The sequence below is a fragment of the Phanerochaete carnosa genome, assembly GCF_000300595.1.
Source record: "Phanerochaete carnosa HHB-10118-sp unplaced genomic scaffold PHACAscaffold_3, whole genome shotgun sequence".
Taxonomy (NCBI): Eukaryota; Fungi; Basidiomycota; class Agaricomycetes; order Polyporales; family Phanerochaetaceae; genus Phanerochaete; species Phanerochaete carnosa.
Genome location: NW_006767630.1, coordinates 256,260 through 279,787, shown reverse-complemented (window position 1 = coordinate 279,787; position 23,528 = coordinate 256,260). Strand labels below are relative to the sequence as shown.

Here is a 23,528-nt window from a genome sequence, read left to right as displayed (position 1 = left end):
CGGAAATACTAATGATTCGTATCTAAGCTCTACGGTGCCACAATCTGTCAAGATTAGTGGAAAGATCTGGGTTGCGCAGCCACCGTCACTCTTTCGGAACACGGATACGAGTATATACGCTGCCCTCGCACAAGGCCGACCGGCTGGTTACTGGTTCTCGCATTGTTATCAATTGCAACAATCGTGTGGCACCAGATGGTTTCAGCGCATCCTCGGAGTTCTGGGAGTATCTAGCCTGCTTTTTGTTGAAAGGTACCAATGCCCTCCAATGTAGTCAAATCACTACGCCATGGTAAGCGTTGATATATTTCGGAGATGTGCTGTGGCTGCGCATGATGAAAAGTCGAAATTCTGTATCTAAGGAACGGTATCAATTTACCTCGTACCTGCCATGCAACGCATCTCTCACAATCCGTAGATAACAGATGCCTGTGGGCCTCATCAGTCTGCCCAGCTATATATCGCATGGGATGCTCAAGTTATGCAAGCCTCAGTTCTTTCTGATCCTCTATCTGTTGTAGTGCGTTTCTGACACGTCCACTCTTTTGCACCATGCCCTATTTAGCGCCGCTATGGAGCCCCGATCAGCTCCTGCTAATCGAGCAGAAATTACGCCAGATGCATGTATTCTCCGCGCTCTATCGTCTCAGTTCTCTGACTGAGAGCTCTATGTAGGTTTACAGCAAATTATTTTTCCATAGCAGCAGCCAGTCAGTTTTTCCCTGTTTAATCTGTCGTTCAGTATTCTGAGGTCATGCAGCACTCTTTTACTACGACTACTTCCTTACCTTGCCATCTGAGATCCGGTGCATCTGGAAGAGAAGCTTCACAGGAGCTTCCATACTCTACCTGATCAACCGCTATGTTTCGCTTATGTACACACTGCTTACTATCGTGCAGGCGGTCTCCGCTTGGAACGGGGTTGATGTGTCTACTGCCGACAAGGTACGCTCTACATAGCATAGTCTTCACGGCTTGGCTGAAGTAGCTGGGCAGACGTAAGCATCGTATTACTCACCGCGGCATAGTCTGACACATTCGCAGCTGCGCAGGGTTGTCTATACTTTCAGATATCCTTTACTTCATACTGCAGACCAACTTGACAGGTATAGGTGGACCTATGTCCTCCAGGCGCACTGTCTAGTCTAACGCTCTCAATTTAATTTGAAGCTATTACGTCCCTTCGACTGTATGCCCTCTGGAGTCAGAACGGGGAGATCCTGATCATCGTACTCCTGGGTGGGCTTGTCCTTCCCGGCGTAGAATTGGTACGTACAACGGCAGTTTGGACGTACAGTGATCTCAAAAAAATTTCAGTACGCTTCGACAAGGTCAACCTCACAAGCATACACACGTCCATTCTCTGGCTGTGCCTCTACCATCTATCTCAGCGCTCGAGAACTTGAGATGTGAGTTCGCACACTTTTGACCTGATATTCAGACAGATCACGTAACACTGTGTACAGAAGTACGTGTACTCCTGAGCCCGCCATTAGTCAACGATAACTCAGTCAGGTTTAGTGGGCTTGTTCCAACCGGCATACTCCATTGTATTTGAAGCGTCCATCCTGGTCCTGACATGGATACGCACCGCGCATGCTGTGAGAATTTGCTCCAACACCGTGGTCGTCACGCCTTTGGGTGTGCTGATTCTGCGAGATGGTACGTGCCACTAGTTGTTACATGACTTTATTCTACACTTATACTCATGCAGGAACAATCTATTTTGGGTGAGTGGCTTGGTTTTACAGAACATACTCTTCATTATTGTTCACGATGACTACACGGGCAGCGCTATTTTGGCTCTGAGAGTCTTGAATATCATCACAGTAAATGAACAGGTGAGGTACTAATTAAACCACGAAACCCTTCGTCATAATCCTCATACCAAATTGTTTGGCATGTTAGCTACTCGGCTCGGCCCCTTCCTTGGTAGACGCGTATGTATCCGCCAAAGTATTACTTACCTCCCTAGCTGACGGCATACACCGCACCCAGGCTGACCTTTATCCTCATCTCGCGATTCATGCTTAATCTGCGCATGGTCTACCTGGACGGTCTACGCGGCCGCACGCCCTCGTTCCACCTCACTTCAGTCTCGCACGCGCCGTTCCTATCCACGAGTATAATTGGCAACCTCGGAGCGCCGCTTGACTTTATCATCGACGAATTCGATGCCGATGACGATGAATGCAAGGCTGACACGCTTATACATTACTCGAGCGGGCCCCGCGGACAGGGGAGCATCAGCTGCTGCGTCGAGCTCGACGACGTGATTCTCATCGGATAGAAGGACGGCGTTTATTCTGACCGAGCCAGCAGCATGTCCAGTAGGTTCAGCCCTCCTGCAATTTTTGCGCGATCTGAATGAGGTCTGCTCACACAGGCATCTGGGATGCTTAGAGCACGTCACCAAGTCTCCGTCCCACCCCCTCCCCCAATCTTTTGACACGATCTTACGCTTCTGGACACTCATCCGTGCCATGAACTAATATCATTTCTTATTTATATCTCTCATATATTGCCGGCGCATGCATCGGCGCGAGAATGGCATTTCCTCTCTAGCTTGAGCCCGAGCAGATCCTGCACGCGGATGGATGATGGTGAATTAATTTAATTTTAAAAAATGTATAGCACACCTGAAACGTTCTCTGCACGTATACTGCGCACATTTGACAGTAATGTGGTTCCACCGAATTATGGTCCTCACCAGCATACCGCGGCAGTCAGATATACCAAGCGCCAACGGTAGATTGGCCGAGACGCGCACCTTGCATTAGCTTATCCGCGTTTTAACGACGCGGCGGCCTTGTCACCCTACGGCCACTGGCACGTCGAGCATAGGCACAGGTCGCTGCGACTCATGTGCGCGGCTCTATGCACACATGAATATTCTAATCCCGCCTGTCTCGATTGTTCTTGCCTCAGTTGTGCCCTGCTGTCTGCTGAGGCCTGAGGATCCTTGTCGACTCGACGCGCCGACGAGGATAATTAACTCGGCAGCAACCTACCCGGTGTCCAAAGTTCGCGTCCCCTAATCCCCATCCTTCGAGTCGCTCAAACGGCCAACTATCCCGGCGTTCGCACGCTTAGACTCCGATGCATCACCCTGCTTGCTGCTGCGGCTTGCACATAGACCTCTACTACTACACTCCGCATGGATACCTTGCTCTCCTGGAATACTGCGGCAATCGCTTTAGGTGCTGCTGGTGTCATCGCTGCGCAGCTCACACTGTATCGCTCGTTCTTCCATCCGCTGGCAAGATTCCCTGGACCAAAGCTTGCGGCGGCGACATACTGGTACTCAACGTACTACGAGGTATGGAAGGATGGGGCACTGATTGAGCACCTGGAAGAGCTGCATAAGCGGTACGGTAGGCTTGGGTCAAACTTGCAACGCTCTGCTTCTTCGTTGACATGCCATTCCGATAGGACCTGTCGTTAGAATCACTCCAAACGAGGTGTGCATCTACGTGCTCGCCATTGCACGACTAGTCTTCACTCTTCATCCTAGCTCCATTTCAACACACCTCGAGCATATGCAGACATCTATTCGAAGGGCATTCGTTTCACGAAGGACCCGCGGTTCTACGGCTTCATGCGCGGGGACGAGTCCTCTTTCTGGATGACGGACCCAGAGAAATCCAAGACACGACGGGACATGCTGCTTCCTCTATTCTCGCGCCGAGCAGTGCTTGATATGGAGGACGTTGTGCTGCGCAAGGTGCGTCTCATGTAGTCTAACTCGACGCCATACGCTGCTGATTTCCATGTCTTCGTACTCCAGGTCAAGGCTCTTGTCTCAGGGATTCTCACGCATGAGCAACGCAACGAGCCCGTGAACATGCTTCGTGCCTACCGTTGTACGACACTCGACATCATCCTCTCCTACTCCTTTGCCCACGACTATCGCGTACTGGACGCCCAGAACTTCGCGCATCCGCTCGTGCTCGACTTCGAAAGGAGCTTCCCGCTCGCACTTGTGCTCAAGAGCTTCCCCTGGCTGCGCGATGTCGGCGAGCTTGCCGGAGCCGCGAAACACGCGCTCTTCAATTCCACAGACGGCCTGTATGGCGATATCGCGCGCACGACGGCCGTGCAGATCGACGAGTTGTTGGAAGACCCGCACCGCCTTGATCAGTTGGCGCATGAGACGGTCTGGCATCGCTTCCTGGCGCCACATAATGCAAAAGGAGCGCCTGATGGTGTGCGGTCGTCGCGGAAGACTATGATGGATGAGGCGATCAACTTCTTTGCAGCTGGGAGCGATACCGTCGGGAACACATGCACCATGGGGACGTGCTTCATCTTAGCGCACCACAATGTACACGAAAAGCTTGTGCGGGAGCTAGAGGAGGCCTGGCCGGATAAAGAGACCGAGATGCGTTACACGCAGCTGGAGAAGCTACCTTATCTCGTATGCAGGCCCCGCTTTCCATGGTGCTACGAAGATGATGCTGACGTGCCTCCCATGTAGACTGCAGTTATCAAGGAGTCGCTGCGCATGTCGCACGGCGTCGTCCTCCCTGCGCCGCGCGTCGTCGGTCCTACAGACGCCGTGATTGATGGAGTCTCGGTACCTGCTGGCGTACGCATCTCTACTCCTTCCCGAAAACAGCTGCCCTAACATCTGTCACAGGCGGTGGTCGGTATGGGCTCGACTTTCATGCACTACAATCCGGACGTCTTCCCGGATCCGTACATATTCAACCCTGACAGGTGGCTACAGCCCGATACCTCGGGGCTCGAGCAGCACCTCGTCGCATTTTCTAGAGGCCCAAGAAGTTGTCTTGGGATCAAGTAAGCATTTGCATCACTGGTCAGGATCTGCCGTGCTGACATCCGCCTAAAAGCCTCGCATGGTGCGAGATGTATCACATTCTCGGGTACATGTTCCGCCTAGTCGACATGCGGCTCTACAACACGACGTGAGGCTTCATTGAAGATGATATCGAATATTGACTGATCACTTGTACATTAGGCTGGAAGACATGACATTCCGATGCCACTTTACGGTGACGACGCCGAGGGATCGTATGCTCCACTGCCTTGTTCGTGCTCGTGAGTCATGAACAGGTGGGTCCGAACGCTGGGAGAAGTGAGGGAGGCAGCTAAATCTCTGAGCACGAAAGCTGTGGATCGGTCATGCGTGTAAAACGGAGCATTTTGGAGATGTCAAGCTGACTCACGTTGCATGCAGCTCTATGAGGCGTCTATGTCCTCTAGCGCGTCGGGATTGATGGGTTCGCGCAGAGGGGGACATTGCTGCCAGCACAAAGCCTCATACTATAGATCACTCATTATTCCCACGGCAGCTTGCCCAGATAAAATATTATTGCATCAAATGCACACGTCCCTAGTAGGGACAGCTATGGCTGGAGAGCGAAGATGCTATAGTACTAGTACGGAACGCACAGCAAGCAAAAGCAGCACAAAGACAACATTTACAGACGCGACTATCAATACGCATGCACAGTAGCAAATAGACATAATGTTATCGCTCACGTTACCAAGACAATTCATTATACCTTTCGAAATAAAAACGCGGCGATGGTCGAGCATTCGACTCAACATTCTAACCGACCCACTAAGAGGCGAAATCTTCGGGCAGCGTCTCTGGCATTCCACCGCGTTGTTCACCATGAACTCGGAAGCGGTACAAACAAGTAAAGTCCTCGCGGCCCCAGTTGTCCTTGACGAACAAAACGACGGCACGGAAGTCTACGCCGAGCTCTCGGACCTCCTGCGGCACAGCGAACGTCTGAACATGCTGGGGCGCATAGATATTGTACATGAATTCCGCGATCTTCACGTGCAGCAGCGAGCGGGGGAGCGTCTTCGGGTAGTCCTCCTCGGGCGCGGCGTGCTCTTCGCCAGCGCGCTCCGTGAATGCGTGTGCTTCCGCGTGCTGAGCCTTCCAGGCTCTGTACTTCGCGAGGTTCTCGTTGCCGTCAATGCGGCCCCAGAGCTCCATGCGCCGTGGTGCCATGCGCATGTCCGTGGCGACCTCCTTCGCGACGTGGTCGACGGTGACATCCGTAATGTGCACCGGCACGGGAAGCAGAACGCCAAGCTGGCCCTGAGTGCCAGGAAATGGCCAACAGTGCCCAACGTGCGTCTCGTGGGTGAGCGCGGTGACGGAAGGATGACCGTATACAGGAGGGTCGTCGAACAGGTTGCTCAAGAGGGAGAGAAGACCCTGCGGCTCCATCTTGAAAGTATCGCTGGTGAGGGTGGGGATGACATTCGCTCCGCCAGAGTGCAGTGCGAAATCTGGCCATGCGAGTGTGTCTTTCGAGAGCTTAGACAGCTCCACTACCGCACCCTCCACCGTATGGACCTGTTCCTCGAGCTCGTGAAGGCGGGCAGTGTCGACGGAAAGGCTAGCCAAGGCGTTCTCCATACGAAGGAGCCGCGCCGACACTTCCGCGTTTTCCGTTGAAGGGATGTTATTTGGGGGATGGATGGACAGGGGCGACAACAGACGTGGTGATAACATGAGGCGACCCGAGATGAGCACAGACCAGGCGACATGTAGACCGAGGGCAATCGTCGCATACTTGCCCAGCTCGAGAATGAAGGAGAAGACAGCGCGAACACCGAGTCCCACCATAACACCAATGGAAAACATCCACGAAGACGGCACTTGAGCACTTCTGCTTAGTGCGGCAGGTTCGTCTTCTTCGATGATCGAGTCAAGAATTTCGCGGAGGCGTTCCAATCCCGAATCATCGTCTTCAACACGCAATGCATTGTTACCGATGCCTGGAGGCGGTACCGGATCTGACAATGATGACAGTAGAGCTCGTGTAGGCTGCTGTACAGATTTGAGCAAGTATGCGATGCAAGTATGCACCAGCATGCTCACCTCATTCACGAATCCTCCGTGCGATAGCTTCCCTTTCTCAACGCTCTCCTCCTCGTCGACCACATCACTTTCTATGGCTCGCCGGCTGTCCTTCCGCTTGTCGCGCCGGTTGCGCTCATGCGCCGCATGAACCTTGCGCTCGCCATTCGACTGAACGTGCCATACACTACGGACCTCGCGCCCGACAGCTGGCTGCAACGGCTCTTGTTTGTCTTCTAAGTCCAGCAGGGGGTGCGTGGAGGCAGAGGAAAGCGGTTTGGCGGAGTGAGCGCCTCCGCGAGATCTGCGGTTTGTGGAAATAGTTTGTGTTTCCTTCTCATACTCGACCGACGGACTCCGATGCAGATCCGTCTTCCGCCTGCCTGAGGCTCGAGGGCTGCTCGCAGCGGTCATACCTAGGAACAGTTGGAGCTGCTGCCGTGCATCGAGGTGTCAAAAGCCCGTCCAGAAGCCAAGGAGGACGCAGACTCGGAACGCACCTGTAGGGGGAGGAAAGAAGGGTGTCCCTGACTCTGGGGCAGGTGTGCGCTGAGTCCATTCGAGCTCTCGTGTATTTAAGTTATGCCCCCCTCTGAAGAGGGGCAGTGATCTGGTCGCCGGCCTTGACCTCGTGGCGCGCTTCCTTGCCGCTCCCAGCCCTGCGCAGTCAAGCAGGAACGTTGCACAAGCATGGCTGTCGCGCGGCACACCTGTAATTCGGACATGATGTGAGTGTTGGCTTGACCTACTATAGCATCAACAAGTAGACGGAGATGGATGTCGGGGTTCGGGAAATGTACATCTCGCGGGAGCCGATGCTAATGTATAATGCCCCCCTCGTTCGGAGGATATGGTTACGAGACACACTTCCTGACTTCCTGATCATGCACATTCATTGCTGCAGGGACAACCCATGTCCTGGGTTCAGAACACGGTGTCACTTCTGCAACGTATTCTGCGTGTGGTCAAAGGAAAGCCTGAGAAGCTCTCAGCGCTCATTTTGGAGTTCAGACTGCATAGCGTCGAGCCTTGTGGCAACGGACCCGACATAGAGATCGAGGCGTTCAATAAGGGCTCAGAAAGCCCCAAGTTTATGCGCAATTCCACAAACATTACGCTGCAGTGAAATTTCCGAAGGCGGAAACAGAGGGAAATTGATAAACCGAACAAGAACGAGTAGGGAAAGTACAATACAGTAGTGGAATACAGAGATGAGGAGATAATAATGATACAAGAGAAAGCCGTCTACTTGGCGCTCGCACTCGAAAACTACGTCCATAATTAGTCAGGAGACAGAGTGTGCATAACACAAGTACTTGCCTTAGTTACTGACTTGGTGCCCTCCGAGATGGCATGCTTGGCGAGTTCACCAGGAAGAATAAGACGTACAGCTGTCTGGATCTCGCGCGAGGAAATCGTCGACTTCTTAGAGTAGGACGCGAGCTCTGTGGATACGGTCAGCCGACAGATCGAGCGACCCTAGATGATGACATACTAGATGCTTCGGTAGCAATGCGCTCGAAGATGTCATTGACAAAGGAGTTAAGGATAGCCATCGCCTTGTTGGAGATACCAGTGTCAGGGTGAACCTGCTTGAGTACTACGGAAGCACGCGTCAAAATACCGCCCGAGTTGCTACAGAGGAAGACTAACCCTTATAGATGTAGGAGGAATAAGTCTCCTTGCGGCTCTTTCGCCTCTTCTTCTTCTCGCCATCTGCGCCAGATGCAGCAGGTTTGGAGGTCTTCTTTGCAGCCTTAGTCCCCTCAGTGGTCTTAGCCGGAGCCTTTGAGGCGGTCGACGCGGGGGCCTTGCCAGCAGTGGACGCAGGTTTAGGTGCCATTTCTAAAGTTTTGGATGTGGGTAGGTGAAGGACGACGTGCAGGCTAAGGCAAAGGGGATGGAGGTTGGGGAGAAAGTATAGTCGAATCGACGTGCCCGGCGCGGCGCCCTTTAAGTAGTGACGCGTGACGTTGGCCTTGTTGATTCTCCCACGTGACACCCGTCACGTACGCGTCGCGCGACGTGACGAGCTTGTTTATCGCCGGTCACTTTCCCAGGCTGTGGCGTGACCAAGGCCTATATAAGGGCGTACGCCTCTTCTCTCATCGTGAACGATCATCTTGCCTTCGCTCTTGACGCAGCTCACGCAACTCCCGTATTCAACTACCGTACCACTTACCACCCCTAAACAACTCGAAATGTCTGGCAAGGGTTCTGGCAAGTCCAAGTCCGGCAAGGCGGCTACCGAAGCCTCTGGCAAGTCCCAGTCTCGCTCTGCGAAAGCTGGTCTCCAGTTCCCGGTCGGTCGTGTCCACCGTCTCTTGAAGCGCGGCAATTACGCCCAGCGTGTCGGCGCTGGTGCTCCTGGTGCGTTCTTATGTCGGTGCATCTGCTTCAAAAACTCACCGAATTCGCAGTCTATCTAGCCGCGGTCCTTGAGTACCTCGCTGCTGAGATTCTTGAGCTTGCTGGCAACGCTGCGCGCGATAACAAGAAGCAGCGTATCGTCCCTCGTCATCTACAGCTCGCTATCCGCAACGACGAGGAGTACGTGCGGCACTACTAATATGCAGAACCATGTACTAACCCCTACTTCAGGCTGAACAAGCTCCTCGGCGACGTTGTCATCTCACAAGGTGGTGTCGTGCCACACATTGACCCTGCGGTGCGTCCTTTTCCTTCTAATTTCGTCCTGCTTACTTATTATTGCCCGACAGCTCCTTCCAAGTAAGACGCAAAAGGGCAAGAAGGGCGAGACGGCCGAAGTTTAAGTTATACCAGACCCCTTGCACGTCTTTCTGCGCTGCCTTGGATTCGGTTTCTTTTGGCTGTATCAGTAACTCATGTACAACTAGCTATATCTTAGCCTTCGCTCGCATCGTGTCCAGCGTTGCAGCTTATCCATCTGTCTCCGTACCATACACTGCCGTGTGAGTTGAAGGGCGCCTTGCCAACTTCTCAGTACCGGTCCACAAACTGCTTAACTAACCTTGGACGTCGAGTCCATCATCTCGCGGTGTTCCATGCTTTCCCTCCAAAGTACACGGGGAAAGTTTGGTGTCATGGTTGGCCACATTGAAAGCACACTGCTTTAGAGTGCCTCCGATGACCAAAGACGACCGACGAGGACCCGTGGATGCGTCATCTATCTGCATCTACCAGGCGGCAGCCCACGAGCTAGAGGCGAGACAGTGCGGGCCGCACGTGGTACGCTAAGGCTACAGGTGCTTGGCACTAGACACGCCTACCTACGTCTACGCACAGTGCAAGATTGCTTAGACTAGTGTGTGAGCATGCGAACGTCGTGAAAGTGCATCCGTTGAGATGTTCGCGCGCTTCCGGGCCGGCGCGAGCATCGGCTGATGCGCCTTTTGCTGTATCAGGAAGAGGTGGCGCTTCGTTGCGAACTTCAGCTCCGTTACATGCTTTGGTATGAGGCGGCTAACAGCTAATATCCTCCCCGCTACATTCTGTTGTACATAAATTGTTTTCGACGCCTCGCATGTCCGCAATTTTGCTTGCCGGCCGTGCTATACTGGACTGCTGAGGTTAGGGTTAATAGCATCACCTAATCAACTCGAAGCGCCAAATACGCCGGCACCGACGCTTGCTCTTGGCGATCACGCACAAGTGAGTTCGCTCCTTCATATCTCTCGTGATAGCTGGCTGTATATACTCGAACTAACTTTGATGGTCCTATTCAAGTACTAAAGAGATATCTCTCCGTACAGTATTGCACGTTGCTCAGTGCCAAGCCCATAACTGCGGGGTCATATAGTGTCCTTTTACCCGAAGCTTACAAAACCTCCCAAACTGGTACGTCTTACACTATTCTGCTGCTAGTTGCAATCATTTATCGGGATTAATATCAGACACGTAGTGGCCTGGGGCTAGAAATGGCTCTGCTAACGCTACCACTTTACCCTTGCTCTAAGACGCGCTCTTCGTTATCGCCGTCGCAGCAGGCGACCCTGACTAGCAAAATCTCCGGAGCTCTAGCGCAAGCTCTGACACTACCTTATGAGAAGCGTGATGTGCGTAGCATCCTTGCATTTATCTCGTCCTACACCAAAGACCACGCCCAAGTTACACTGGAGTCTCTCATCTGGGACCCGGAACACGCCAGCAAGAGCTCATTAGCAGGCATGTCCCAGACCGAGAAGGGCATACATCAGCGCGTGCTGTTACTTTCTGAGAAGCTCTCTGCAGAGCTCGACCTCCAGACTGTTGTCGATCTGTGCGTTGTCTACGCGCGGGGGCATACCAAACGCGTCCATACATTGCTCGCTTCCATCGCCATGGCATCGCCCAGTTTCCTTCGCCTTCTAGAGACCGACGCTATTCCAGCGTTTACGACCCTCTTGGGCTTGCCATCACAGGGCCTGTACGGCCTGCGCAAGATTGCACACATCCTCTGCTCCCTACTCAAACCCGCGCCAGCCGAAGTCGCACGCCCCTTCGCTCGCAGCAGACAATTTATGCTTGCACTTGTGCAGGCGTACGACGACGGTCTGGCCGGTCTCGCACGCTCCTACGGCGGCCTCAGCGCCGCACGGCTTCAGGCGCCCGAGACGCCGCTGGACGACTGGGAACGCATCTTCCTCGAAAGCAAGGTCGCACTCGTAGATACCGCCCACGTCCTTCTGCGCACACTCCTCGGCGACGTTGCTGCTGCGCCGGGTTCAGGGCCTGCACTCGCTGAGGCGTGCACACCTGCGTTCGAGGTGCTCGACGCGCTGGTCGCCCTAGTCCCAAGCCGTGGCCCCACAGAAGAACCCATACCGTTCCTGAACCGCTCGCTCATCGAGGACTGTCAAGCCGCGTACGACCTCCGCGCAGTGCTCAAAGGCGCAACTCGGACCGCGAACGACCCGCATACGCAGCGCCTTGAACGCGCTCTTGCAGACCTCAATACACGCGAAGATGGGCCCGGGGCACTGCGTCTGCTTCTGCGGTCATCTGGCGCGATGCCCGGCATTGACACACGCGGCGCAGGTCCCGCGAAAGATAAAGGCAAGGCCCGCGCCGCTGCGACCGACCAGCCAGACAATCACCCTGCACTCGCCGCGGCGGTCGCACAGGTGCTCGATATTCTTCCCGAACAAGATCCAGCCTACATTCGCTACGTGCTGCAGCACCCGGACTTCCCATACCGTGGCGACGCGGAGCGGCTCATCGGTGCGCTGCTCGAGGGAACGGCGCCTGTCGTGAACGATGCTCAGTATACTGGGGGCGTTCTTACGCAGGAGCAGGGGCAGCTGGTACGGCAGCAAGAGCACTTCGAGTACACGAAGCAGAGAATGAACGTGTTTGACAACGAGAAGCTCGACGTTTCTAAACTTCGGATCGGCAAGAAACAGGAGAACACGTCCGCCGTCCTCCAGGACCGCGCGTTCCTTGAACAGATGAAAGCCGACATTCTGCGCCGCGCCGAAGAGATGGCTGGTTCTGGGGAGGAAGAAGACAACACAGTACCAAGTGGGAAAGGCAAGGGAATCGACATCGCGGTCCTCGAGGAACTTGATGATCTGGACGACCTCGGCGGCATCAAGGTCCGGGATGGTGAGCCCAGCGACGACGAGAGTAGCGAAACGGATGGCGACGACAATGACGTAAGGCTCCGTCTTCTGAGTTCGTATTTACCCTGACTCGTGTTCGTACACAGCTAGGCACGCCAGCGAAGCCCGAAACGGTCCTTGAGCTCGCGTACATCCGTGATCCAAAGCTCTTTGACCGAGACGCGCAGACGCGGCGGAGCAAAGCGCGGCAGGAGCTCAAGGAGCAGACTGGTGCGTTTACCTGTGCCATTTCCGATCTTTCGCACTCATAGGACACCCTCCAGGTTGGGGCGATGAGCAGATCGAGGGCTGGAAGATCATGCTCGAGAGAAACGTACGTTTATCGTTCTCTGATCTAATGGCATACCAGGCTCACATCACCACCAGCCGAACAAAGATAAGATCCTCCAGAAGCACGAGTTCGTGGGGAATCAGCGCGGTTCGATCGCGCCCTTGCGGACGCCCGGGCCCTCAGACGCGCGAGGCAGAGGCGGGCATCGTGGACGTGGTGGCGGGCGTGGTGGACGCGGGCGCGGAAGAGGTGGTGGACCCGCGCACGATGGGTCTAGTGGTGGTGCCGGGGACGCTGCGCGGGACCGTGCGTGGAAGGATAAGAACAAGGCGGGCCGCGCGAACCATAACCGCAAAAGAGGACACGATAAAAAGATGGCGAAGGCTGGTGGACCGAGCTAAAGCAGAATGGAGTCTCTCAGCGTACCGGGATGATGTTGCAAAATGCAAAGTAGTTCCATCTGCGGCTTCCTATGCGATGCCAATGGGCTACGGGATCTCACCGGCACCATTTGTGGGATAGCGTTGGACACGTCAAAATTTGTCTAAGTATATTCGTAAGACTCAGAATCAGCGGCACGAGCTAAAAGCCACCCCCCCCAAGGTAGTAACGTGGTATGGCTTTCTTTCTATTTCTTTGTTTGCGGAGGTTCCTCTCAATTCCGTGCGAAATGGAGCATGGAGACTCGCAATATTGGACGTTGACGTCGCAGTCCAAGCCGTAAGAACGATGCGCGCGTCTGCTACCGCGGGTGCATTCCTGGGGACGCCACAGAGTGGGGTCCTGGTTAAGGCGCTGCTTCGATGATGACCAATAAATTGAATATTTGGAACTTCGGTGCAAGGAATAAGTTCTCTACCGAATCCTACGACATACAGCTGGCTACCGAGAATGTCGAAAGCTGAGGCCGTGGCCGGCTGCATGCCGGAGTCTTCATAGGTATCATACCGCGTACAAATCAAAAGGCTGTGCTCTATCGCGCAGTGCCAACTCCCTCGTCATCGCTTCAACAAACGCACGTTTGGTAGACCTGAGGAGCCGGATAGCAGAGTTACTCTCCGAGATCACGTACACCTCCGCCTGCCTAGATGCGCTGGTCAACCGTCACACCAAACACAAGGGAAAAAAGTGTTCTGAATGAAGCTTGTACGCGTAGAAAAGGCTGTAATCCACGAGTACGAAGTGGGGTTCAACGCCACTGGCACGCGTATGCTCAGGCAAAAGTTTGGTCAAAGACCCAGGCGAAAGAAACCGTGTCCAGAGTGCGTTCATCGTGGGTTCGTGCCAGAATGTGCAACAGGTCAGGCCCATATACAGCAGATTACTCTTCCGCCATACTTTGTACGAAATGGCCTGCACGACTTCGTCGGATATACGGAGGCAGCGGTGCACGACTGTGCGATGTGTCAACAGGGCAATAATCAAGGCTGTCTACTGTCACGATACGCATAAATACGCGCCTAACTTAAGGGCCAACAACGTACAGTACGCTTCACACTATTCTGCGTCTAATTCGTGGATATACTAGTATGTGGCGAATATATTGGTGCACGCACTCAGGCTCATACACGCGTCCGCGGCCCGCAAGTGTCGACAGTGATCGCGAGCAAACTCTTCGCTAAGCGTGCCATGCAAAAGCTTAATGTCTGGATGCTATCTTGCAAGCTGGCTAGAAAATGTGGCTAGAAAACGCACGTGGCGAAAGACCTGAAGGTGCGGGAAAGATGAGCGGGGTGACTAGCGCTCTAGGAGGCCGACCATGCGTGCGCACGTCTATCATCATCCTTTATAACTTAGGTACCGCGTATACTAGCTGGCAGACTCAAAATAGGACTATCGTGAAACCAGCTCACTTGCTTCTCATGCCTGCTATGCTTCCACAAAGGATGTTGTGAATCTCTCCCTATCCCTCTCAAGAAGATCACAGATCTCCGAGTCGTCCACACCACTGCCCACACTGCCTTTCTCCCTCTCTTTCATTTCAGTATCCCCACGATGCATCACAGATAGAATGGATACGCCGTACTCAGTGTCGTCAAACAGATCGTTCACTTCGAGAGGCGATACTTGGACGGGCGACGTATAGAAGCTCGACGAGATCGGCGTCTCGAGGAAAGAATCCCGAGATAACGTTGATGTGCTACAGATCTCTTAAGCTGGGTGCATGTTGCACAGGTAAAGAGTACTGACCTCAAGAGCGGCCCCTCTTCGGGATCTAGCAGCAGGCCTGAAGCCAGCGGGTCATATGACGATTGATAGGAGGACGCCCCCTGTACGGGCTCTTCACCAGACATCGTGTCTAGTTGCAGCGGCGCGCCGAGATTCCCGACGAGGCTGTCCGTGAGGTGTAGGAGGGAGAAGCGGAATGATCGGTTCGACGCGATACTCGTTCGGTTGAGATACACCATTCGAAGATGCAGAATGAAGTGACAGACGGTCAAGTTGGCGAAGCTGGAGGCCGCGGCTTAGAATGTTGAAAAAATAGCGGGATGATCCAGACTGACACGTATGTGTAGATGGTCAAATAGCCCATGCCCTGTGTTGCCTATGTGCCAGAGAAACAAGTCGACCTCAGAGCTTGGTTCAGAGAAGGTTGCGCTCACATGCTTCCTGGTAAATACTATTTCGCCAACTTCCAACAGCAGAAAAAGGCTGAGCTTGCTGACTCAGAGAGGTACGAGTAGCAAGCTGAAGACATACAAGAAATGAGCTGTACCTAAAGTATACGTCAGATTCGTCGCACTTAGCGCAAGTCCATCTTACCATCTCGCAGTAAAAGCGATGATATGGGAACGTCCATATGCAACTGCCTGGCTTGCCGGCGAATAGTCCAAGTCTTCACCCAAGTGACCGTTAACACAATAAGGTTGACTGCGAGATCGATAGCCATCGAAACCGGAGAGACTGGTGAGGAGTAAGCAGCTGGTCAGCGGTGTCCAATAGAGCGGCGACGAGACATACGTCTTTGTGGACAGATGATCAGGATAAATAATCAAACAATGTTGCAATTACTTACTTGTAAAAGACTGCGGGTAATCTCTCTGTACAGTCCATGATGTGCACCCCATCAGTCATCGAGATTACGACTAGCGACTATGGGTATCCGGAATGAATGAGAGATACGAGGCAGATTTAGAGAAGGAGTATTACGAACCACTTCGACTACCACGACCACAACACTTGCTACAAGTACGAGTGCTGCGACCCTGAGATTCCGATTACATATCGCGTACACGCGCAAGCTTGTGAACACTGCGAGACCAAGTTAGCAAGCCACGACAATCGAAAAAGGGTGGGAAAAGGCACCTGCGCGAGAAACTGTCTGTAGGAACACGAGGATGTACGAGATGGACGCCGTTATGATACAGCTAGCAAGAAGGGCGGATCAATCCAAGCTCTCCAGCGAAGGGAGATGTCCTACGTCTGTATCGAACACGTCAGCCACGCACGACCAGACCTGGACTCACTCTTACACTCGCCTGACGCGTGAAATAGAAGATGTCGAGGGCGACATAGTATAAGCATGTTGCGATGGTTGGGTATCGATTCAACAAATAAACCCAGCTGCCTGCATCGCTCTTCCTTTCCCAAATAACTTCTCGCTCCCTGGCGAGACAAATCAATGCGTCGTAAACGACTGCCGCTTTGAGTGAATAATTACATGAGTGCCGTAAATACCGGTCAGATGGGATACTCACTTAAAGCTGATACATGCACCAGTCCTCCAGTAAATCTGCGTTGGTTTGAAGCTTTAGTGATGCGTGAACTTGAACACGAGAACTTAGACGCACACGGGTAGGGCTGGTCCATTAAGAAGCTCAAGAATAGCGGCATTGGGTTGCAGAGTCGAGCTGAACATCTCCAAGGGGGCAGAAAATTCAGCGCGAGGCTCCCTATCTACCTCACTATAAAGGATCTCAGGTCAGCATGGTTGTGCGTGGGACTCTGAGATGATGTTGATGATCTGGAGGCAATGCTTATTCAACAGATAATGGGGATCGTTACCGTGACAGCAGAGATGAACGCCAGGCCCATTTCACAAGTGATCCTTCCCATTAGCTGATGGCATAAGCCGGTGCGCTGTCTGCCTAGCCGGAACTACATAAGTAATTGATTGTAGAGATTGAGGAACAAGGCCTTCTCGTGGGTAGCCATAGTCCGGCGTTGGGCACTAGTCAATGACCGAGTTGCAGTCAATGACTGGGCGGTTTCGTGATCCCACGCAAGCGAGATCAGTGTTGAGCGCTTGGGAGGCAAACCCCAATGGGCGGCGAGCCTGATGGCGTCCTGCGACATGATAGGCTGCTGATGTGGAACCCGGAAGACCTGTCAGTCACTGACCGGTCACTGCTTCTAAGTATGGTAAACATACTTAGGAGACAGCATATTTACCTATAAGTACCCTACTTCTGGAGTATTTATGCGAAAATAGAAATCTGGCCCGGAACCTCGCCTGATCCAGCAGACACATTCGACCTGACGGGGCAGCGAGCACCTTCACCATCTCTCCTTTACTTCCAACTTGTATGGCGACCCTGACACGCACGAGGACAGCTTATGACAGCGTTTCGGATACTCCACGCGACTTGAGGCTCGGTGTCCCGAGTCCGTTCCCTGCCAACGCTCTGGTTCGCGAAGAAGATGAACTTTTAGACTCGCTTGCGGACGAGGAATTACTCCTCGACGAAGAGCTCCATCTACAACCGCCACAACCACCACTCGCATCCGCGCAACACCATGAAAAGAATAGCCTACCAGAAGGAGACGGGCTGGACGAAGCGCAGAGGCCTGCGGTAAGTATGCCTACCGTATGCCTCCAGCCGGGTTGATTTATCTCGTGCAGGAAGATCTGCTACCCTCAATAGGACAAGTTCAGAGCATCTGCTTGGCGACGCTGAACGACTTGCTTTCTGCGAAAGCACACTGGTCTCCGATTGTCCCAGACCGTCGACATTCTATGCCCCATCCGTCTCACCTTGCGCCTAACAGCTCAAACGCCCCAAGCACAGCACAGCGCTCATCGGCTCTTCAGACCTTGATAACGAACCTACGTCTCCAGGATACCAATGGAAATATGACGCAGACTGCTGAATCACTCTCAGATACCGAACTTTTACACGAGCTCCGCACACAAGTCGACCTGGTGGTGACGAGCCTGTCAGCGCGCGATGCTGAGCTCGCTCGGACGCTGGTATCCTTGCTTACTCACTTCCATCGACTTTCATTGCTCAGTCCTTTCAGCTCCTCGACATCGTCCTCCCAAACCCGGGTTGCATCGTGGAATGTCGGAACTGATTCGCGCAGCCACACTGATCCGTACAGCACCCTGCGCCGCCAGGTCAGCGACTTTCAGCTGGAACGGTCCTCCCAGAATCGTTTGCCATCTACTAGTGAACTGACGCCAACACTATCTGTCGAGTCTTCCTTGTTGTGGTCTCTGATAGATGACGAACTGGAATCAGTCCTGTCTCTCTGTCGTTCGCAGCACCACGACGCTGATCCATTTGCGGATAACCTTCCACCGGAGTACGACGCTGCGGACTATGAGCAAGACAGCCTCCCGAGCTACGAGGCTAATGAGTTCTCCGATATCGACTTGGACGGCAAGAAAGGCGGTGGTCTGGAGCGCACGTCAACCAGATTATCAGACAACACATCGGAGAAGATGAAGATGGACCTCGAGGCTGTAACTCTGGCTATTGACCGTCTCTACCTTGTCGCGCCACAGCTTCACAACCAGCGCGTGGAGCTGAAGAAGAGCAAGCTTGAGCGGATGGAGAACGCGAAGCGGAAAGGGAAACAGCGAGAGGACGAGACGCATCTGCACGAGCTTGATCGAATAGTCGAGCTCATTGGGAAAGCATCTGACAGGAAGATGAGCAACCAGGCAGTGTATCTCGATGGAGACGAGATGCGACGGAGGCTGGTGAGAGCCCGTGAAAAGGAGCTGGAGCAGGTATGTGCTTGTCTTCAGCCTGTCGTTATGGTTCTCTTACGCTTGAAAACGAGCCAGCGGACTGCATTTGTCGAACATCTTGTCAAGCACTCCGACGCTGGTCGTCTCCACTCGCAAGATGCCGCCTTCAGCACGACCCGCGCTCGTTCGCACCCGAACCTAGCCGCGGAAATTATGGACCCCCATGCCATGCTGACCCTCCCCGAGTTCATTCGCGAAACTATCCCAGAAGGTATTCGGCGCCGCATGGAACTCGAACGCGACCCAGAAGCTCTGCTCACGCTACCGGAGTTCATCAAAGAGCACCCGTCCCCGGAGCCGGTTGGCTCTTCGAGCATCCGCCACGCCCGAGGCCTCTCCGTCTCATGCACGAATGGTAGCAGCCGCTCTCGCGATGAAAATTCCAGTCCAACACCTTCTCCTGCCACGACCAAGGCTATCAAGGGAAGCAGGTCACGCAGTATGTCGGAACCATTGTCCTGGCTACTACCAAAGTCTTCCTCGCCTACACAGTCCCTTGGAAGGAAGACCTCTGGGAAGAAACTACCGCGGCAGTCCTCAGCGGTGGAGGTGGTCCCAGAGATGCAGGGTTAGTCAGACTGCGTATAGTCGCATACATCATGCTCATAGCTCTCTGCCGCTCAGAAACTCTCGACGTCACATATGTGGCAGAGTATCACGAGAACTTACAGCATATCCTTATCTTCCTCACCGTCTCAGGCCTCCAAGCAGGCGTCGAGCTTGAAGCCGAAGTCGTCTCGCCCGAATCAGGCCCAGACAGTCACCATGCACAGCTATTACTCAGATGTGGTGCAAGCACCTCCCAGCGGCTCGCGCTGCCTGCACCGGTCGCGGTTGGCCCTGCGCAGGTGAACGTCGTTGGCGGACGGCACTTCCAGGTGAAGCTCGCTGTGATTCCTCCCGCATCGCCACAGTCACAGGCCTTTGACACCGACGCGGAACTCGATGCGACGCACTTTCAACACATCCAGCCGACATCATTCATCTGCGCATCGTGCTCACTCCCGCTTGTCCGCGGGTCTGCGCTGCACAGATACCGCGACTTGCCATCCGAGCACTGGGCAGAGCTTGTTGACGCTTGGATGTGCCACGCAGATCAGAAGCTGCACGAGCACGTGCAGAAAGGCTCAAAGGAGGGCTTCTGGCCTGCAGATAACGAGGCGCTCGTCGGTGGGAGCTACCTTCTCTTGAGAGAGAACGCCGTCGTGAAAGTCAACCTGTGCGGGGTGCAGGGTCTTGACGCTAACAAAGTGAGTATGGCTTCCAACTTTAGCTGCATTTTGTCCTGGTTTCGGACCGATAAGAAGGCCCTCATGGGGCATGCCACCCATGGCTGTCTGCTAGCAGTTACTTGTCGTCGTCTGGAGCATCCCCGAAACCCTCGCTGGTTTTGGAACTGCGAAAGACAATGCAGGTGATTCGCAATGCAACGGCAGGATCACTGATCCTTTGGCTGATACAAAGCGTCCCAGAGCAACGTTTTTCCCCCTGCTAAACAACTCTCGTTAGCCAAGGTTCATGCCTCGGGAGCTACATGCGCGGGCACATGTTTCTTTTGATTCGACCCTACTCATTTATTGTGTCTGGGCGACGTGCTGATGCCATTTCGCCTTAGGTCGATGACTGGTCTCGTGTCCGTTGCATCTGCGGCGCAGTGGTGGGACGTAGCCAGGAGCACAAACCCAAGTACGGAGAGTCCACCATTGTTTACCGACTAGCGAAGTATGCTATCCGGCCTGTAAGCCCGACTGCCGAGTAAGTGCAATAATAGTATTTCGCCCGTCTCAGTTTCTGACGCAAGCATAGGCCGAGTCGCATCCCCCTCTCAGCCTTCATCGTCGAGGACATGTACGAGTATGTGCACGCGCATGCGACATACCGCTTCGTCATCGTCGACGAAGAGGAGGATAAGCCTCGCATCTTGGTCTGGCTTTTCAAGCCGTCGATGCGCATTGCGTACGCGACGCCGAGGCAGTTCGTCATCCCGCGACACGGCTCGATACGCGGCGCGAAGGTTCTCTACAAGCTCATCGGCCCGTCCGTCGCCACGTCTGAGATGCACTCGTACGTTATCCCACCCAGTCTTTGCTTGCGTGACGCACTGATTCTTGGGTGAAGGATGCTGCAAAAGTACCCCGGGTTTCCGCAAGCAGAACACTTGTACTATCCCTTCCAGATCTGCCAACGGCTCGCTGCAACGCTCAAGGAAAGCACAACTGCATACCCTGAGAGCATGCGTACCATGACCGGCCTAGACGTCGGCTGGCTTCAGCGCGCTTGAACACCATTTCGTTCTTGTTTGTCAAGTCCATCATGCTATTCGTTCTGTTATTGGTCTCCACGCCGAGCCTTCATATTGTCCCTCTTACATCCACTGCGGTACACCTCCGCCGCCATATCTCGCTTTCTCCGTCGCGGCCCACCTCACTTTGTGTCTCCGTCGCACGCATCATACCTACTCTAGTATATCTCATTCGCCACGAAGCCCTATCTCTTCCTGATCTATCTCCCTCCATTGTCTCTCCTTTCATTGTGTATCGGAATAGAGTCTCGCGCTCTGCATTTATGTAAAATACGTATCGGCCCTCTTCGATAGGGTATACTGCAGGAGTCCCTCTCATGGGTCGACACATTCATCATCAACCGTCCGCAGTAAGATGCATATTTGGCAAGAAATAGTGTCCCCAATTGAAATAATACGGCATAAAAGAAAACCAACAAGGTAAGGTGAGTAAGAAGCGCAAGTGGCGGCGTGACATCCAACATTAAAAGATTTATTCGGCGGCGCGTTCTTTACCCTTGCCGTGTCCCAGTCCTGGTGGCTGCTCGAGCGAGAGGTTCGGCGAGCTCACCATACCCGCCAGAGACGAGAAAGACGGGAGGCGGCGCCCGCCTTTCAGGGAGCCAGGCGAAAGATATACTGGTGATCCTCCACTTTTTGTCGGTGTCGGCGGGAGCGAACCGTTCGCTCGCATGCTAGGCGAGCGTGGCGACCCAGGTATCGAACCCTCGCCTGCGGCCGCTTCAGTGAGGAGAAACTCAACCCAGAGGCGCGAGAAGGACTGTCGTGCACGCCATCGGTCAGTTAGTCCGGCTATGATGAAGATAGGGCAGCGTACCTCGGTCTCGTCCGTCTTTTCGAGCTGCTCGGGACCCTTGCCCTTGCCCGTGGCGCGCCCCCAAAGTGATGCACCCGCACCAGGACTCGTGCTACCCTTGCGTTGGAGTCCCGCACGCTCACGCTCGTCGTCCGTCCACTGCAAGATAGAGGCGAGGAGGGTGAGCATCTCGAAGCGCTTCGAATCACCACGTGGCGTAGTGAGGTACGAGAGGAGCACGTTCGTCACAAGTCGGCGGTCTACGTTTGTTTCAGTTGAGGAGCGGCGCAGTCGGCGGAGCGCTTCCATGAGGTGCTCGTTCATGATGACGGCTGTGAAGATGGTAAGCGAAGCACAAGTCCCATGGTAACCAATACAAACCCTCATGGCGCAGCTTTCCAATGAGCAGGTTCTTCTCTTTGACCTCCTTCTCCAACTCCTGCGTCCGGGTCGAATTTGTCGAAGACTCTTCAAGCTGTAGTTCAGCATTGAGCGCCCGCGACTTGAACTCGGCGAGTGACTGCGTAGACTGCACCAGCCGTGCTTCGTAATCCTTAACCGCCTGTTGCAGCTCATGATCCTTTGCTGAGGTGTATGAACAGACAGGAGGTGGCAGGCAAGAGTAAAACTAGCGCACATGCTTGGAAGTCCTCGAGGACGGACTGCAGGTTGCTGACCTTCTCCTTCTCCACCTCGAGCGTTGACGCCTCCCGCTCCCTCGCCTCTCGTTCAATCTCGAGGTCCCGGCTAGCGTTCTCGAGGTTGCTTCGTGCCTCGTCCGCCAGAACGTGTTCCTGCAATGCTTTGCTCTCCCATTCATTCCGCTCTATTCGTATTTGCTCGAGTTCGCCCTGGAGTTCGCGGAGCTCGCGCTCGCGGAGGTACACCTCCTGCGCGTTCTCCTGCAGCGCCCTGCTCCGCATCGCCTCGAGCTCGCGAGAGGCACGCTCGGCCTCGTCGTTGGAGGCGACGAGCTCAGCTTTGAGGGTCTCAACGGTTTGCGCAAGGTCCTTGTTCTGTACGGTCAGCTGCTGCACGAGCTCCTGCTGCCGGTCGAGTTCTTCCTATGCGAAACGGAGGTCGTAATCACTGCCCACGAGCGAGCGCAGGGAAGAGTGTGAACGTACGGCGTCCTGCTTCAGCTTGTTCCCTAGCGTCGTGCGCATCGCAGTAAGCTTGGACAGGAGGTTCCTGTACTGCGCCGCTAATGTCTCCTTCTCCTCTCGTGCCCGTTCCAACTCGTGTTGTAGCCGGTCAACGGGATCCAGGCGCGTGAGGTCTTCGTCATCATTGTGAGTGTTGCCATTAAGTCCTTTTGTTGGTGAGGGCGATAGATGTCGCTCGCTGTCTGAGGACAGACGAGCCTGGGATGTAGAATCCGACATGGTGTTCGCCGTCGCGGCGACACTTGGAGGAGACGTGGCGGCAAGCTTAAGTTTGAAGTCCGAGTGTAAATACAACCCGAAGACGGGCTTTGGTCTTAGTAAGTGTGGGAATCCTGAGGATAACAAAAATCAACAAAGGGGCTGTACGCTTTGAGGGGTCATAGTGATCGGACAGAATTCCCACGATAAGCAATGCCGACATAACGTTTATCGCAGCAGACTTCTACACTTGCCGCACACCGCTCTTCTTCTCACCACTCATATCTTACAAGCATCCATCAAGCATCCCGCACCAGCACCCTTGCTAAAGACGTGCATAAACAATATTTCTTGTGTGATTCAAACTATCCGGAGTGCACAGAGTCCAC

The 23,528-nt window shown here is 54.0% G+C and overlaps 8 protein-coding genes across 8 annotated transcripts; 5 read left to right on the top strand and 3 right to left on the bottom strand.

The window, feature by feature from the left end:
• The first annotated feature begins 274 nt into the window (after positions 1–274).
• PHACADRAFT_182024 (uncharacterized protein) lies at positions 275–2,338 on the top strand. The gene is made up of 12 exons (XM_007392774.1): positions 275–624; positions 676–710; positions 901–945; positions 966–998; positions 1,045–1,106; positions 1,171–1,268; positions 1,318–1,409; positions 1,446–1,468; positions 1,516–1,662; positions 1,715–1,730; positions 1,793–1,841; positions 1,976–2,338. The coding sequence occupies exons 1-12, from the start codon at positions 553–555 to the stop codon at positions 2,288–2,290; spliced, it is 987 nt and encodes a 328-aa protein (XP_007392836.1). The 5' UTR covers positions 275–552; the 3' UTR covers positions 2,291–2,338.
• Positions 2,339–2,803: 465 nt separating this feature from the next.
• Positions 2,804–6,832, top strand: PHACADRAFT_206389 (uncharacterized protein). Its single transcript, XM_007392773.1, has 8 exons — positions 2,804–3,374; positions 3,433–3,461; positions 3,515–3,724; positions 3,788–4,417; positions 4,478–4,588; positions 4,640–4,800; positions 4,854–4,928; positions 4,982–6,832. Exons 1-8 carry the CDS (start codon positions 3,158–3,160, stop codon positions 5,070–5,072), a joined length of 1,524 nt encoding a protein of 507 aa, XP_007392835.1. The 5' UTR covers positions 2,804–3,157; the 3' UTR covers positions 5,073–6,832.
• A 1,076-nt stretch (positions 6,833–7,908) lies between these two features.
• PHACADRAFT_251153 (uncharacterized protein) lies at positions 7,909–8,743 on the bottom strand. Its single transcript, XM_007392772.1, has 4 exons — positions 8,501–8,743; positions 8,343–8,447; positions 8,168–8,292; positions 7,909–8,116 (listed from the first exon to the last, which is right to left on the bottom strand). The coding sequence occupies exons 1-4, from the start codon at positions 8,688–8,690 to the stop codon at positions 8,093–8,095; spliced, it is 444 nt and encodes a 147-aa protein (XP_007392834.1). The 5' UTR covers positions 8,691–8,743; the 3' UTR covers positions 7,909–8,092.
• Positions 8,744–8,984: 241 nt separating this feature from the next.
• On the top strand, positions 8,985–9,770 carry PHACADRAFT_251151 (uncharacterized protein). Its single transcript, XM_007392771.1, has 4 exons — positions 8,985–9,217; positions 9,268–9,397; positions 9,449–9,515; positions 9,568–9,770. Exons 1-4 carry the CDS (start codon positions 9,049–9,051, stop codon positions 9,619–9,621), a joined length of 420 nt encoding a protein of 139 aa, XP_007392833.1. The 5' UTR covers positions 8,985–9,048; the 3' UTR covers positions 9,622–9,770.
• Positions 9,771–10,712: 942 nt separating this feature from the next.
• Positions 10,713–12,478, top strand: PHACADRAFT_251150 (uncharacterized protein; the record flags this gene model as incomplete). Its single annotated transcript, XM_007392770.1, has 1 exon — positions 10,713–12,478. A coding segment is annotated over exon 1 (1,315 nt), but the record flags the coding sequence as incomplete, so codon positions are not given.
• A 302-nt stretch (positions 12,479–12,780) lies between these two features.
• Positions 12,781–13,264, bottom strand: PHACADRAFT_251149 (uncharacterized protein). Its single transcript, XM_007392769.1, has one exon. The coding sequence runs from the start codon at positions 13,045–13,047 to the stop codon at positions 12,880–12,882; it is 168 nt and encodes a 55-aa protein (XP_007392831.1). The 5' UTR covers positions 13,048–13,264; the 3' UTR covers positions 12,781–12,879.
• Positions 13,265–14,569: 1,305 nt separating this feature from the next.
• PHACADRAFT_192626 (uncharacterized protein) lies at positions 14,570–15,108 on the bottom strand (the record flags this gene model as incomplete). Its single annotated transcript, XM_007392768.1, has 2 exons — positions 14,570–14,840; positions 14,891–15,108. The coding sequence occupies 2 exons, from the start codon at positions 15,106–15,108 to the stop codon at positions 14,570–14,572; spliced, it is 489 nt and encodes a 162-aa protein (XP_007392830.1).
• A 2,161-nt stretch (positions 15,109–17,269) lies between these two features.
• On the top strand, positions 17,270–23,177 carry PHACADRAFT_251147 (uncharacterized protein). The gene is made up of 10 exons (XM_007392767.1): positions 17,270–17,493; positions 17,544–18,656; positions 18,714–19,245; positions 19,302–19,927; positions 20,293–20,432; positions 20,484–20,741; positions 20,796–21,739; positions 21,797–22,107; positions 22,157–22,360; positions 22,413–23,177. Exons 2-7 carry the CDS (start codon positions 17,775–17,777, stop codon positions 20,956–20,958), a joined length of 2,601 nt encoding a protein of 866 aa, XP_007392829.1. The 5' UTR covers positions 17,270–17,493; positions 17,544–17,774; the 3' UTR covers positions 20,959–21,739; positions 21,797–22,107; positions 22,157–22,360; positions 22,413–23,177.
• The last annotated feature ends 351 nt before the right edge of the window (positions 23,178–23,528 follow it).